The sequence below is a fragment of the Lactuca virosa genome, chromosome 5 (genome assembly GCF_052849685.1).
Source record: "Lactuca virosa cultivar CGN04683 chromosome 5, Lactuca_virosa_CGN04683_v6, whole genome shotgun sequence".
In the NCBI taxonomy this organism is placed as follows: domain Eukaryota; kingdom Viridiplantae; phylum Streptophyta; class Magnoliopsida; order Asterales; family Asteraceae; genus Lactuca; species Lactuca virosa.
Window position 1 is genome coordinate 392032907 of NC_136430.1, and position 15430 is coordinate 392048336.

General features: G+C 34.8%; 1 protein-coding gene across 2 annotated transcripts; it reads right to left on the reverse strand.

The window, feature by feature from the left end:
* Positions 1-3056: 3056 nt before the first annotated feature.
* Positions 3057-5439, reverse strand: LOC145117782 (Survival protein SurE-like phosphatase/nucleotidase). Of its 2 annotated transcripts, XM_079054109.1 has the most exons (9): positions 5095-5436; positions 4780-4874; positions 4447-4511; positions 4197-4240; positions 4006-4083; positions 3759-3912; positions 3496-3672; positions 3364-3423; positions 3057-3272 (listed from the first exon to the last, which is right to left on the reverse strand). In XM_079054109.1, exons 1-9 carry the CDS (start codon positions 5247-5249, stop codon positions 3162-3164), a joined length of 939 nt encoding a protein of 312 aa, XP_078910235.1. In that variant the 5' UTR covers positions 5250-5436; the 3' UTR covers positions 3057-3161. The 2 variants fall into 2 exon arrangements, with proteins under 2 accessions (XP_078910235.1, XP_078910234.1); XM_079054108.1 differs by having other exon boundaries at positions 3364-3672; positions 5095-5439.
* Between the last annotated feature and the right edge of the window lie 9991 nt (positions 5440-15430).

The window sequence follows — 15430 nt, forward strand, 5'->3', positions numbered from 1 at the left end:
ATCCAAAATTGGACCACTAATACACCACCAATTTTTTTGGACCAAAATCACATAATTTTGACAAACACGGGACATTTTTGCAATTTTGTTTCGGATAAATGTTACTTTGAAGTGATAAACATAAAATTCTTGTCTCTTGAATGTATGCAAGCAGTTTCTCAACTTTTAAATGCGACACTATGCACAAAACATCCTTGTCTCTTGAATGTATAGCTTTTAAATGTGACACTATGCACAAAACATCCGTTTATAGTACATTAACAATATATGTTTGCATAATTTCATATCACATTTTCAACACGAAATTGAATGTACAACTTAAAGATATGCACATTCAAAATCGAGGCTTTGCAGAAATTCCGAGAGCACGACCATGCACATGCATTTTTTTTATCTCATAAGTCATAAACCGATTTTATTATAAACGAACTTCATTTTCAAAATAAGGTAATGATTCATAAAAATTATTTCAATTTTGCACGCATACTCTATCTATGTTGCTTCTTTATTCCCTTAGTCTTGATAAAAAGGAATATGACTTTCAATTTGACCAAACTCGTATCACTTACGTGAACAAAAAAAAGTGCATATCCATCACAAATGTTCATGGGAACCATACACATGTTTGTAGTTATCTTTTTGACCTCTTTTCTCTTTACTATAAACTTTTGGAAAATGTGAAAATCAATTTGTAGGGAATTTTTATGCAGATTTTATGATAAAAACTTCATTTTCAAATAGGCAATCACTTTATAAAACTGATTTCATTTTTCACAAGTTTTTATTTGTACACATTTAACCCTTAGAGTTTATTATATTCATATTATTACCCCAAACGTTTTGACTTTTTAAATGTACATAGTGTTCCAAATAAAATCAATGATGTGACAATTTCAACATTCGAAGGGCGTTAGCTTCCAAGCAATAAACATATAGTTTGTAGATTTATGTAAATAATTTATTTTAGGAAATGGTGTCATTCAATGCCTCCAACATTTGGTGTCATATAGGCGTGGTACACCAACTAAATGCTTTTTTATGCCTATATATGGTGTGGTGTCATCCAAAGCCTCCAACATGTGTAATTTTTAAAAGAAAAAAAAAATCAAACGCTAGGTAGTGGGTTTTGTACTCTTGTCGTTCAAATTTGAGTTGCACAAATATGCAGCTAAACAATATCAACGGAAAATGTCTTTTTATGGCTTGGCCTTAACTTTCCAATGAACATTATGTACAAAATACTCATTTAGTCTCATTAGCACAATACTTTCACGTAATTCCACAAACTTCCACGTTAAATTTTCGACACAAGACTTGAACAACATAAAATATAAGGACATGCAAAATGGACTTGTCTTGTCTTTGAAGGAAATCCTAGAGAACAACATTTTACCTCAAAATTGCTTGACTTTTATGTAGTCTTTTTGTACTCTATTCTTGATATTGAGAATATGATTTTTATTTTGATCGTACTCCGTGTCACTTATTTAAACACACACACACATGTCCATCATCGATGCTTGTGATAGCCATATGAACATTCCTGGTTAGCATTTCGACTTCCATTCATTTTCTTCAAAACTTATGGAAAATATCGAAATCAATCCCTAGACAATTAAGAAACTTTTACTTTATATAATAATAATAAATCACCTTCAAAATAGGCAATCTCTATATAAAATTTGACTTTAATTATGGGGTAATGAGGGGAATTCTCGGTGACTCCAATGACATACAATAATTAAACTCAATTATAGTTAGATCCAAAGTTGGTAATGAATTTGAAGCTTTTGAATAGGAAAAATCGAGGGCCCACATTTTTATGTTGTTAGTGTGACAGTTTATTGAATTCGCAAATGAAACTTGAATGGATTGTAGATGTGCCATTATCATAGTACTTTTCTACATGAGAATTTATTGAGTTAAAAACATGTTGCATTATCATTTTTTTCCCTTTTTTTTTTTTTGAAATGACAAATAGATGATATAAATAACCAAAAGAACCAATAGTAAGAAGCTATGGAAGAGTACAAGGGACATAATTACACCAAGAAAGTATAAGATAAAATAAACATAGTATCGTAATAAATCAAAGATAAAAGGGATCAATATTACGCTTGTAGTTGCACCATTCAAATGCTTGTACTATAACTAGATCCGCCGTTTTTGTTGGATAGAATGGTATTAACCACTACATTATTTTTTTAAAGTATTTTTGGGGATTATTGTAGACACTGAATTGTATTAGCTTGCGAATTTGCTCGGTTCATGTTTAGATTTATTCTAAATGTTTTTGTGGCTTCCACAATAGTGTGAAAATATATCAACTTATTTACCATGTCTTAATATGTTGCTATGAGGCACAAAAATGACCCTAGACAATCTTTCGAATAACAACAATGATATACTTTGTGCTCATTAGACTTTAAGCCCAAATTTTGGTTAATTTGACATACATTTGCATTTTCTAGTAAGTAGCAAGGAAGCCTCGAGTGGCATTTTGCATTTTTGGAAAGTACGAAGTTTACATGATACTTGTGAATACTGCATAGTATAAGAGAGATGGTGAAGATGGCAACTTTCTCAATGCATCTATTGAGGATTTCTTAGATGGATAATGATGTATCTAGTTCATTGTTGTAACTATAATATTTATGATTTAATCTTATGTATTACTCTCATAATAGATTACCATTGAAAGTTTTTGTTGGATGTTGTTTTCATATCTTTAGGGTGTTACAACTAGTTTCATGGCAATCACAATTCACAATGGACATTTACAATTTTTGTTTATGCAAACATTTAATGCAAAATATCACTTTTTACTAGCAACAATATCTCACTTTTTACAAATATATATAACAGACTGTTAAATATTGCATCTTTTGATTATGAAATTACACGTGGTTTGTAAGAAGACCATTTTGTTGCATAAATTGAGAAACATCTAATCCTTTTCTTAATCCAAGAAACACAAGTGATTAAAATGTTCCAAGTCTTGCATCTAAAATACGATTACCACCACATTGACAAAGATAATTGGATCGAACTAAAGATAGAACAATTTAAATTTTCAATATATAGAACTTTGAATTTTCTTAACATGACAGGACAGTCCAGGTTGTACTGCATTTGACATGCAGACAATCTGCATAAAGTAATCACAAAGCTGAAGGAGAGGTACGGTCAGCCACTATTGGTAACCATTCTTTGAAAAATGTATGGGAGTCATTATCCGCATGACTTAAGGCCCCAAGGGTGGTGACAGTTATCTGAAAATATAACACAATTGTGATATTTATTAATTAATTAATAAGAGCACTTGAAAAATCACTTTAAAAAAAGTAAGAGAAAGGTATTCACATATCCTTGTTTAAGGTAACAAGAATCAGTGTCACCCTCTTCCACATGGCCTCCCTTCACCTGAAAGGATGTATGAAAGAGCATTAAAAAATTTGAGTCATTAAAAAACTGGATGAATAAAAGCTCACACACCTCTCTCTTGAATAAAAGCTGTTCTTTAGAAACAGAATTAGTAGCATCAGGATTTGATGCTACTGAATTTGACTCCATTGTCATTGTTGATAACATCTGTGCACCTTGTGCATCACTAGAAACTGGCTTCCAACCCATTTTAACAATACTTTTTCCTTGCTTAGTCAGCTTATAACCCTAATAAAAAAAACATACAATTACAATTTACAAACAAGAATAAATATAAATAGTCCAACTTCTTTATGAAATCTAAACTCACTCACCTTATGATTGAGAACATTTGTTGGCAAATCTACATTCAAGAAACATTTTTGAGGAAATGTTTTAGTCTTGATTTCAACAAGAATGGAACTTATTAAAGGTAAGCAAGCTTCAGCAGCAAGTGTGAAGTCATTGATGCTGCTTGTACCCCCAACCCTGTCACCCAATGAGATTTGTGATAGATATTACAATCAAAATGACCTAATTAACCTCATATCCATGTAATGTAGTGAAGAAGTTTACACATACCAATCATATGATATTGAAACAGATGGTAAACCATTGAAAAAGGCCTCCCTAGCACCTGCAACTGTCCCTGAGTAGACACTGTATTTCAAGAAACTCTGGTTAGCATTTAACCCTAAACAAAAATACAAGAGAACAAATATCAGCAATAAAAACAAGGGAATCTAAGACTAACAAGAAACAATGGTACTAACATGTGATAACCACAGTTGCTGCCCATATTTATGCCACTTAATACCTGTAAAGAGTTACTATAACAAATCAGAATATGCACCAAATTTTGTAGGATGCATAAATTACAACTAAATTGCAAGCAAAATCTCATATACATAGATCATGAATGAAAATTGATGCACCCAACTATATACTATAGTTTATAATTTTTTTTATCAAATGATATGAAACCCATCAAATTATAACTTATGGTGAAGCTTAAAAATTTACCAGATCAGGCTCGGAAGAAAATAGTGCCTTTGAGATTCCCAATGAAGTACAGTCAGCTGGAGTTCCTGCAAAGTATTATTTCAAAAATATACTATTGTTAGTCTGTATATATTCTGTCAAAAAGGCGTGATTATTCAACTAGATATGTGAATATAACGATTAAAAAAGTGATCATAAACCAAGATGATGATAAACCCTAATGACAAAACTTATACGAAGGATGTGAATACCCTTTATTCAATAATCTAACAATTCTCTCTATCAATATAGGAACAAGGAAATTTATGGATATAATTAAGATCGTTCAACTGTTCAATTCAACATGAAACTGACCAGAAACAGCAAAGGCTGTCGCTCCATTAATGTCGATTCGTTTTGCGGAGAGAGGATGACGCCAAGTAATAGAATGACTGACAGCTGACTTTTCCCTGTAAATATGATAAATCACTTGCATAGAACTCTAGTTTTTCAGGCAATAGTGCAGATTAAACTGCTGTTTAGTACAAACTAATTTACTTCAAATCTTCTATCCTTTGTCTGTTCATGTGTTCCAATTTGTGAATGTCTTAAATGAAAAAAACATTCAGACCAAATTGCTGATAAATATGGCAAGAACGCGTTAGTAAAAAAGGGGGAGGACGAACGTACGAATCGGGGGCGCAGACCCACACACGGTATTGATTGGTGGAGACGAGGACACGAACTAGGGCCTGCAGACCCGGTGCGTCAATTCCATCATCGTTTGTTACCATGATCGTCGGCCGGTCACTGCCGCCATCGTCAACAGTATTAGGATTTTCCATAAGTAAAACCCCCAAAGCAATCACAGAAACAAAATTCAACTTTGAGGATGAATAGTATGGAGATCGTAGAGGTCAGTGATATAGTGAGTGAACCATTTCCCCACCAATATCACTGATGAAAGCCGAAAGTGGAATCTTTTAATCGAATCGATTTGTCCGGTCCAGTTTAACAAAACCGTACCGTTTGGTTTGTAATTTTCGAAAATCATTAAAGAGACGTTGATGTTGTGTGAATTTCACTGTGTATTTAACAATGGTTTACAAGGACTATTTATGTGAAGGGAACTTTAACATAAAGCAATAAATAGTCCCCTATCTAAGCCACTAACAATTACTTATAGATACAATATATTGACTAAATCAAAACTAGTAATTTATTACCCCCGGCAAGCTCGAGAGCGGAACGAACATGTCTTAGAGAAGCGATGTGATCTTTACTGAGTGGTTTAGTGAAAATTTAAGTGATTTAATCCACAGAGAATATATGACAAACACGCACCCGAACAAAATGAAAATTAAAAGCAATATGTTTAGATCGAGTACTAATGACATGGCTTTTGGTCATGAAGGTGACAACAATATTATCAAGGTTGGAGGTTTTATAGTAGGAAGTTTGAGATCTCGAAAAAGTTGTTTTATCCACAGGAGTTCAACGGAGGTGCTGGCCAATGCCCTATATTCGACTTTCGTGCTCGATCGAGCAACAACATGCTGTTTTCGGGAGGCCCAACTGATTAGATTTTCCCCATGAAACACTGCAAAACATATTTGTAACATCCGAATTTTAGGTATGAATTCTTAAAGTAAAAATTATGAATTTTATGAGGGTCATGACGTGGTGGATGTATCACCACGACGTGGCATGGCCTCATGAAGCGCACATCTCTTTTAGCCACCACGACGTGACAATATATTAGTCATGACGTGGCGACTAATTATGGGCAAACCTTAAATTTCCGGGCATAAGGCCCTATTTAAGGGAAGTGATGACTAATGTTTCCTCCACCCTCAGCATCCATTACCTCCAAGAGCCTTGAAGCAAACCTTAATTCCCTCTTCCATATTTGAGCTTATTCTTGGTGTTTTGGTGCATTTGGAAGGAAGAAGAAGAAGTGTTAGTCCAAGATTCAAGCAAACAACTCTTGCCCAGTCTTTGAGATCGATCACTTTTGGACCTTTGTAATTACTCATTTTTTGTATCTTGTCGGTTAACTTTCCGTAGATCTAAGCTTCATGGGGTTTCCTTCATGATTCTTGGTATTTTGAGTGGTTGGACTTAATAAAGTTTGCAACTTTATTGATCATTGTTGTCCTAAGAGGGTTGGATGTCCTAGATCAGAAGAGTTATGGAGCCTTAAGCTCATGCATGGATCTTGGCCCCCATTTTTACCATTTTTAATCTAGATGAGCAAATGACATGCATGTCATCAAAGCAAGGATTTTTATGGACCATTAAGGTCCAAGAAGCCTTCTAGAAAGTATGATTGAATCAATTAAAGGATTATGGGCTTAATGCATTAAGTTGCCTTGTGCAATATTCATGACCTGGCCATATGGATGCCACGACGTGATGATGAGGGGGAGGGTTCTTATTGACTGTTTTGGATGGACTCTGTCACGACGTGGTGGCATGACCACCACGATGAGATTTTGATCGAGCATGAGTTTGTTTTCCACGACGTAACCATGGATTGATCACGACGTGGAAGTCAGTTGATGTTGACCTTGAACGTTGAATTTGACCAGGGTTGAATTTTGGTAAAATGTTAGTTATAGAAGGTAGATTAAGGGTTTACCTTGTGTGATTCAGTAAGTGTTGTGTAGTGTACATTTTTTTAGTTGTGTGAGATGTTGAGTTGTTGACTACGTTGCAAGGTGAGTCTCCTGAGTATACTATGTAGGATGCTAGTTATCTTTGTGATACTTACATGGAAGACCATGGTTTGGTCCCTGGAATTTGTATGGAAGACCATAGTTTGGCTCTTGGAATTTGCATGTAAGACCAGGGTTTGGCCCCTAGCAAGTGTATAAGTAAGATCATGATTTGGCCCTTGGCAGGGATTAAGACTATGATTCGGCCCATAACATCTTCTTGGATTGAAATAGACTTGTTGTATTTTGTTTGGTATGTGGTATTTTGGGGAACTTACTAAGCTTTGTGCTTACGGTTTTGTGGTTTAAATATTTCTTGGATTGCTTCCGACATTCGCATTGTAACGTCCCAAAAATACCAATAAAAAATTTCATTTAAAACCATTAATTTCATACAACCACTTGTTTCAAAACCAATCAAAGTAAATATATTTTTCGAACATCATAGTAACATAATAACAATCGATGCGGAAAATCCATCAGGAGATGTTGTGCAGTCAAGACGGCCCATTCCCTTTGAAACTGGAAGTACCTGAAAATGTTTAAACCACAAAACCGTAAGCACAAAATTTAGTTAGTTCCCCAAAATACCACACACTATACATATAATAGGGAATGTTATGTGCCAACCATAGTCTTACATTCACTATCATGCCATGAGCCACATCATGGTCTTTCCTTGCCATGTCAGGGGCCAAAAACTCAGGTCTTACAAACAAGTTCCAAAAGCTACCTCTTGATCTTCTATACAAGTATCACAAAGACAACTAGCATCCTACATACAACTGTCATGGTCCAGACCCTGGTCTTGCATACAGATTTTCGGAAGCCATATCCAGGTCTTTCATACAATTTCCAGGGGCCGCCACTTGATATTCCTACATGGTGTAGTGAGAAAACTTACCTGACTCATAAAGCCGACAAAACTCAGTTCAATGCCACGCCGCCCGTAGCTAACAGTTCTCCCCCAGCCAACGAATAGGTGTTAAACACCTCCTAACAATCCACACAAGGTAAACCTTAAGTCTACCTTCTAAAATAGGAAATTTGACAAAAAGTCAACCCATGCGCAAAAGTCAACGGTCAACGTCAAAATCAAAATTTGCCAACAATGGCCCTCCAAGTCGTGGCCTTCCTTGGCCACATCGTGGGCACAAAATGCCAAAACATTAGATGATCCCCCATGATATGTGCAAAAGATTACTTATCAACTTTTAAAATTATAAACCTAACTACTTATTTACTAATGCATCTATAAACAGTATTCCTAGTCAGTTTTTAGTATAGTAAAGTACGTTGGGTATCCAACATAAGGAACGAGATTTAGCTAATAAAATAATTACTAAAAAATTAATCTAAAAATAATAACTAAAATTGGGGTTTTATCTGATTTTGCAAGTTCATATTAACTTAACTAATTACTTAACTAAAAACTAAGCAAACACTTAACTAAGAAACGATTGTGATCAAGATTAAAAAGAAACTTTCGTTTAGCTTTGAATTCCCTTTTTCCTATGGATAGTTTCTAAACATGGATTTTATTTAGTTTGTTACCAATATTAATGTAATTAGCATTCTTGATCTGATATCTTAATATTTTCATCAATTCATGTACTACTATGTAATGATCATACACAAAGCAAACACAAAATTGATTATTGACATGTGCATATTTAACTATATAATCCATGCATATTTCTAATACTTTTAGATACAATTATGTTTATTTTGGAACAAAAGATACTTATTATGTTTAAAATATGTTTTATAGCGACAAATATTTGCTCAGGACAAAAAGGAAGCATACAAGGAGCAGGAAACGGGAGCTAAAACAAAAGAAGAAGAAAAGAGGACTGAAGACCACGTCGTGGTGATCTCCAACACAACGTGGTGATGGGAAAGTTCACGACCAATCAGATGACTTGGCGATTACGGGATTGTGACAACTGCTAATTTTGGATCCAACTGAAGTCAAAGGAGCCAACAAAAGTCAAGTAAAGTCAACAAGCCAACGGCTTAGGACTCAAAACATTTGGGATTTCGGTTTGTGCATGGACCGAAATCATTATAGGATTTCGGTTGGCACGTGGACCAAAATCACTAGGTGATCTCGGTGTGCTAGGCCGAAATCACATGTGATTTCGTTGATTCTATAGGGTTTTCGGTGGGGAGAAGAGAAAAGGAGGGTTGACTTTGTGACTTGATGTTCATCCTTTCCAGCATAGAATATTACCCGGCATGTATCCATGCATTTATCCAACAAAGAACAAAGCAAATGTCACCTCACATTTCCCCTTTATCCTTGGCCGAGAACACCCTAAGCCCCCCACCAACTTCGAAATTCTCCATTTTTCTCTCAAGAATGAAGTCCAAATCTTCCAAGAAGAATTCTCCAAGTTGATTCTTAGAATTTTTGGTAAGTAGTTCTTGATTAACCTAGTGTTTTTACACACTTTTATGTTAGTTTGTCTCATTTACACACATTATCATGTGTTAAAACTCTCAGGATAATATCATCTTCAAAGAGTTCATCAACCACCTCAAGTGTTCTAGGCATAATGATCTTCACCATCATCTCTTCAACCAACCCCAAACACACTCAATGTGAGTTCATTGTTGGATTAATGTCTAAAGGACATAACTATAATTGGTAAGACTTGACCCGACCCGGCATGGTCCATTTGGGTTGCATGGCATCATGCATTTGGATAGACTAAAATGAGAGAAATAACACTTAAGGTTTATTAATATATTATAAGTTCTAATATATTAATAAGGTTATTTAATTAGTATTGATAAAGAATTAATTTGGAATTAATTAAGTGATCAAAAGGAGACTAATTAAATATATGGGTTGATTGTGTAAATCATTCATTCTTTTATATGTGGGCTTGTGATCCAAGATTCCTTATGTTGGACTAAGTCCATGGGGTGACCCATGGATACTCCATGGAGGTTAAAATCCGTGGAGCATAAGGAATGGGTAAAGTTATGAGTTACATGGTGTAACCCTAATAGCCACCATATAAAAGAATCCCATGGCTCAAGAAATCGGGGACTATGTGTGAGGAAAAAAGGGCTAGCCGATTTTATGAAGTGTTCCAATTTCTCTCAAGTCATTCCATGTGCATTTGATGTTGTGTGAACCATTTGAGGTGTCACACTTGGGGCACTAGGCACTCAAGCTTCATGAAGACATTCTACATCAAAGAGGTATGTAATTTTAACTTGAGATATTCATTTGAATCAATGTTATTATGCTAGTTAGGATGAATACCTTGGAAAGTTCATATTTGCATGTATAAAAGAGAAAACATAGATCCAAGGTATTTAGGGTTGCATGTACACTTAGGAGTGTTAGAATGCTCAAAACCCAACAGTGGTATCAGAGCCTAGGCTTGTTTTCAATTATACTTGATGCAAATTGCTGAAAAATGCTGAAAAAGTCGAATTTCGGGCATTCTGGGCACTGGAATCGCCGAGTCCACTGATGAACTCGCCGAGTCCATGAAGAAAATCATCCTACTCGTCGAGTAGGTTCATACACTCGACGAGTAGGAGCCCCTGACAGCATATCTTCGAGTTTTTTGGCTAGAAATGGACTAGGAACATTACCATAAGTTGTTTTTGATCCTATAAACTTGTTTTTGATGTGGTAATGTTCATGCTAATCCAATTTCAAAGAGATAATTGTCAATAGATTCATGTTTTATATTAGTTTAAGGTTTAGACTAATTACATGAAAAAGTTTGATTTGAATTATCTTGTTCTTATGAGTTGCTTAGATTAATAGAAAAGTTAATTGATTATGTGTTTTCAATCCATTTTAATCTAAGAGATGATTCTAAAATGTGTTTGTGTAACTTGTCCTCAAGTTACATGAAAGGTCACATTTAAGTTTCATAAAACTCATAAAAGTTGGCAATGGTTACAAAAATGAAGAGTCTTGTCCTCAAGTTATGGAGGTTCAAGAGTCACTTCATTAAGTAATAAAATGTGTAACTTTAATTAATTCCATAAATTACAAAATAAAGAAAAGTTACATTCTTTTATTAGTTTAAACTCTTCCATAACTTGTCCTCAAGTTATGGAACTTGAAGAGTCTTTTAATTAAAACTACTTTAAACACATAAGTTATGGAATTAATTAGTTCTGAAGAGTTTCAAAACTTGCCCTCAAGTTTTGGAATTTGAAAAGTTTTCACTTATGAATACTTTAATTCCAAGTTAGCCCTTAGAATTTTAAATTTTAAAATTCAACCCTTATACTTTATAATATTATAAGTTAATAATATTTATATATATGTATAAGAGTAAAGTCAGTCTTACCGTTAGTAGGCCTCATTCACGAAGCCGGTCTATAAGGGGGTATAAGGTTACTGCCTATAAAATGGCAGTTTAATGGGTGTCCACTCTCACCCACCGCTTCCTTGACTGGTGGAGGGTCGTTAGCCGAACGGGTAGGACAAGGATTATAATTCTCCCTTCATTAAAAGTATTAATGATAAATACTAAGTAACTAAACATTTATAAATTCCCAATCTTAGTTACTTAGGAAAATGTGAATTTGGTGCTAACCCATGAAATTACACTTTGCACTTTGTTTAAGTCGGTTAGTGGAGCGTGTGTGGTTAACCGGCACACTAACTCGTATTTAACAAGGTAGGCAAAGGGTAACTTAATGTTTATCATAGTATCGATGGAGCGTGTGTGGTTAACCGGCACATCGCTTGAGGGGTAAACACTTAAGGGTACCAAGTATATTTGCATGGTTATTCACACCTTGTTTTGTGATCCTCGGCATCCCAGTCACAAAACCTGAAGGGTACACTCGAGATTGAAACATGCCATTGAACAGTTCAATGAATCTCAAAAGAATCTAGGAGTTTCAAAACCAATTAAAACCTAATAATACATTTCGTTTATCTTGGTGGAAATTGGTGAGTCGTCATTCACCTACCTTCAAATATTTTATAGCTTGGATTACGGCATCCCTCTTCCAAGTTATAAAAGTATTTTGTTGGGTCCTAGCCTTAATATTTCATATTGGGTGTTATATTAAGGACTTTAAATCAACTATCTTGAATATCTCCCAAAAAGATGATCTTCCCAAATCTCTTGAAACAAGTTTTCCTAAAATGAAGATGATGTCCCATGGAAATCATACTTCTTTCACCTCCTCCAGTTATTCTCCCTAACCCACAAGTTCCTGAAAAGTTTAAGGTCACTCAAGCCCTATTGGCAAGCAAAGGTCTTGTGTGATCACATCTTGGAGATGTAGTTACATACTGACAAGCCGGGAGAGTTGGGTGTCAAAGTCTAGAGGAAGCTGATGATCAATCACTTTCTAAGTCACATAGTGAGTTCCTTTGGGACTCCTATGAAACAGACTATGACAAGACCCTTAATGATCTTATCTATTTGCTAAGATCAACTTCCTAAAACTTTATGGACATTGACAATGATGACATTGGATATCCAGTAAAGCTCTCTCTTCCCAATGGAAAGGGATCGGCCATAGTCAACTCGGTTGACCAAATGGTAAAGAGAAAGGCTAAGTCTGAGATAGTCCCATTATCAAGGGTCCATTGCCAAAGAAAGAGGCATTGGTTGCGAAGCTGCCAAATTTACCTAAGGATGTTAAAGTCAATAAGTTTGACTCTACTTCAGGTAAAGTCCACTATCTAACTCTGCTAAGTTTCTATTCTGAGATTCTTGATACATGATGTGACTGGGTCACATGGTGATGTTTTAAGAATCAAAGAAAAAGTGAAGAAACTTAAAGAAAGAATATGCTGAATCTGATCGCGTAGATGGATTTCTATCACATAGTTTGAAGATCGGATTCTTGAGCTACTTCTTAGGAGTTATGATATTTTGCTTAGGAATAGATAACAACAAGTTTTCATATGGATTGTAAGGATGAGTTTTTCCGCAAAGTTTTAAAATAAAAGGTAAATCTTTTGATTTTATTTATTTTAAAATATCCTTACAATGGCATTTGTGAAAAACTGTGTTGCTTATAAGATTCCATTAAGAGCAAGAGTGGAAATATGAATTTGATTCTTTCATTTGTGGGAGTGTCTAAATTTACCAAATAAGGAAAGATTCTCATCACCCAAGTTTCAATTGGACCGAAACTTGGAATCATGCAATTTGTAGAGCATGATGAATGAGAACCTTCAAGCATTGGAAAAATTAAGACTAACTACTTGTTCACATGGATGTGTGAGTCAAGTAACGGACTAAGGGATCGAGTACACATTCTTGTGCACTGATTAAGTCCACCACAAAAGATCGATAAGACTATCCGTCATGATTTACTAAAGTTTAGTAAATATGGTTATACTTACAGGCTTAGGTATAATTCTGAAACATTGGAAAAAATTTCAGTGTATGGCGGAACGAATGAGAGGAATCAAATTAGGCAGAAGAATAAAAATTTCTCAAATCTGAAAAGATGGGAGAGTACTTTAGTATCATGTTATATAATCATCTTAATGATTAAGAGACCTTATCACAATTCATCCTCTAAGTGCATTCTGGTAGCTAAGAAGAGGAGTTATGAATTGTTGAAGTGGTTAAATCAAGAAGATAAGTCATATTTCATTCCAAAACAATTCTTAGAGTCATACTCCAAGATTGTAACTTGAGTGACATGTCTTAAAGACGGTTTAAAAACACTTGTCAAATGTAAGAGTAAAAGGTTTCTACTCTTGTACATTTGAAATTGGTAAGTTGTGATGTTTTGGATAAAACAAAGATCAACTAAGGCCAATTGTGTGAAGTGTTTGTCTTGATTAGAATCCACACTATCTCTTGAATATTTGACAAGAGAGTCTTATATGTCAAGAGGACAGTGGGAGTCTTAAAAGGTCTTGAAAGTCTCAAGAACTAATCAAGAGTAAAACCTAAAGTTCTTCACTAGCACACGACTTGAGGTTTATAACCTATCGTGTTGACTATTTCTGTGTCCATTCCAATTAAAGTTGGCTTTGCATATGAGTTCTTAGAGTTCTCAATTGGTTGCACAACAACTTGGAAGCAATGGCAGACCCTTGAGCTGCCATATGGCAAGAAATTAAGATTGAGTTCAGTCCATATGAGTTTAAATTTGTCATTATCCTTGTCTTGTGACTATGGTTTTGACAATTCACATGGATAAGAACACATACACCATTAAATCTAAGTGTCATAAGGTTTCTCTCCGATTCATGAAAATGATGGTGAGGAAACACTTTCACTAAGTAGATTTTAGCTAGATAGCAATTGTGATATTTGCATTATCAAAGTCGTTAGTGGAGCATGTGTGGTTAACCAGCACACTAACATGGACTTGTGAGAAGTGGCAAAGGTCTAAACAATTGAGACTATGATTACCGCATCCCTTTTCATAGTTCTTAAAATTGTTTAGACACACAAGTGTGCTATCTAAGGCAAGGTGTATGATTTTGATAAAGTTTTATCAAAGCAATCTAGTATCAGAAATCTGAACTTTGGTAAGAAAGTCAATAAAGTATTGTTTTTCTAGAAGTTCAGCTGATTTCTGAGTACATGTCAAAGCTAGTGGGAGCATAAGTGTTATGCTAATAATCATCGTGTTAGTGGGAGCATGATAATTATGATAAAGGTTGCAAGTTAGCAATGTTAATTATAGAAAACAAAAGGTTTCAATTGGGAAAAAGTTGTTTTGCTATAATTAAGGGGGAGGAAATTATACTTCATCTCAAATCTAAAAGTTTAGATTGAGGTTTTAAATCGTATTTAGTCAAGGATATATATATATATATGAATTTCATGTTGGAATGGCTCAACATAAGGAAATTCTATATATGGGTCCATTATTTGCGTTCTAAAATTCGATTATGATTACGGCATCCCTTTTCATAATCTGAATTATGAGAACTTGGCAAATTGAAATGGAAATATTATAGCAAAAGACTGGTTTAGTCTTTATGTGAGACATCATGAATCGTGTCCCATATGCTTCGGATATAGGATCGATTACATGTGCTATATTCATCCTTTCTAAAATTTTCCAAATGTCTGGGTCATTAAGAAGGGAAAAGGTCTAGAACTGGATATGACTGAAAGGATTAAGCAATTGTCGAGGACAATCTAAGGTTTACCAAAGATTGGTTGCTCAAGGACAGTTGGAAGTATAGTGTTAATTCTGGAAGGGCCATATTGACATAATCTGTAAGGAGGCAACTCTTGTTCAGAAGTGATAGTCAAAATGGAATATGGTGTTGGGTTTTGAGCATTCTAACACTCCTAAGTGTACATGCAACCCTAAATACCTTGGATTTA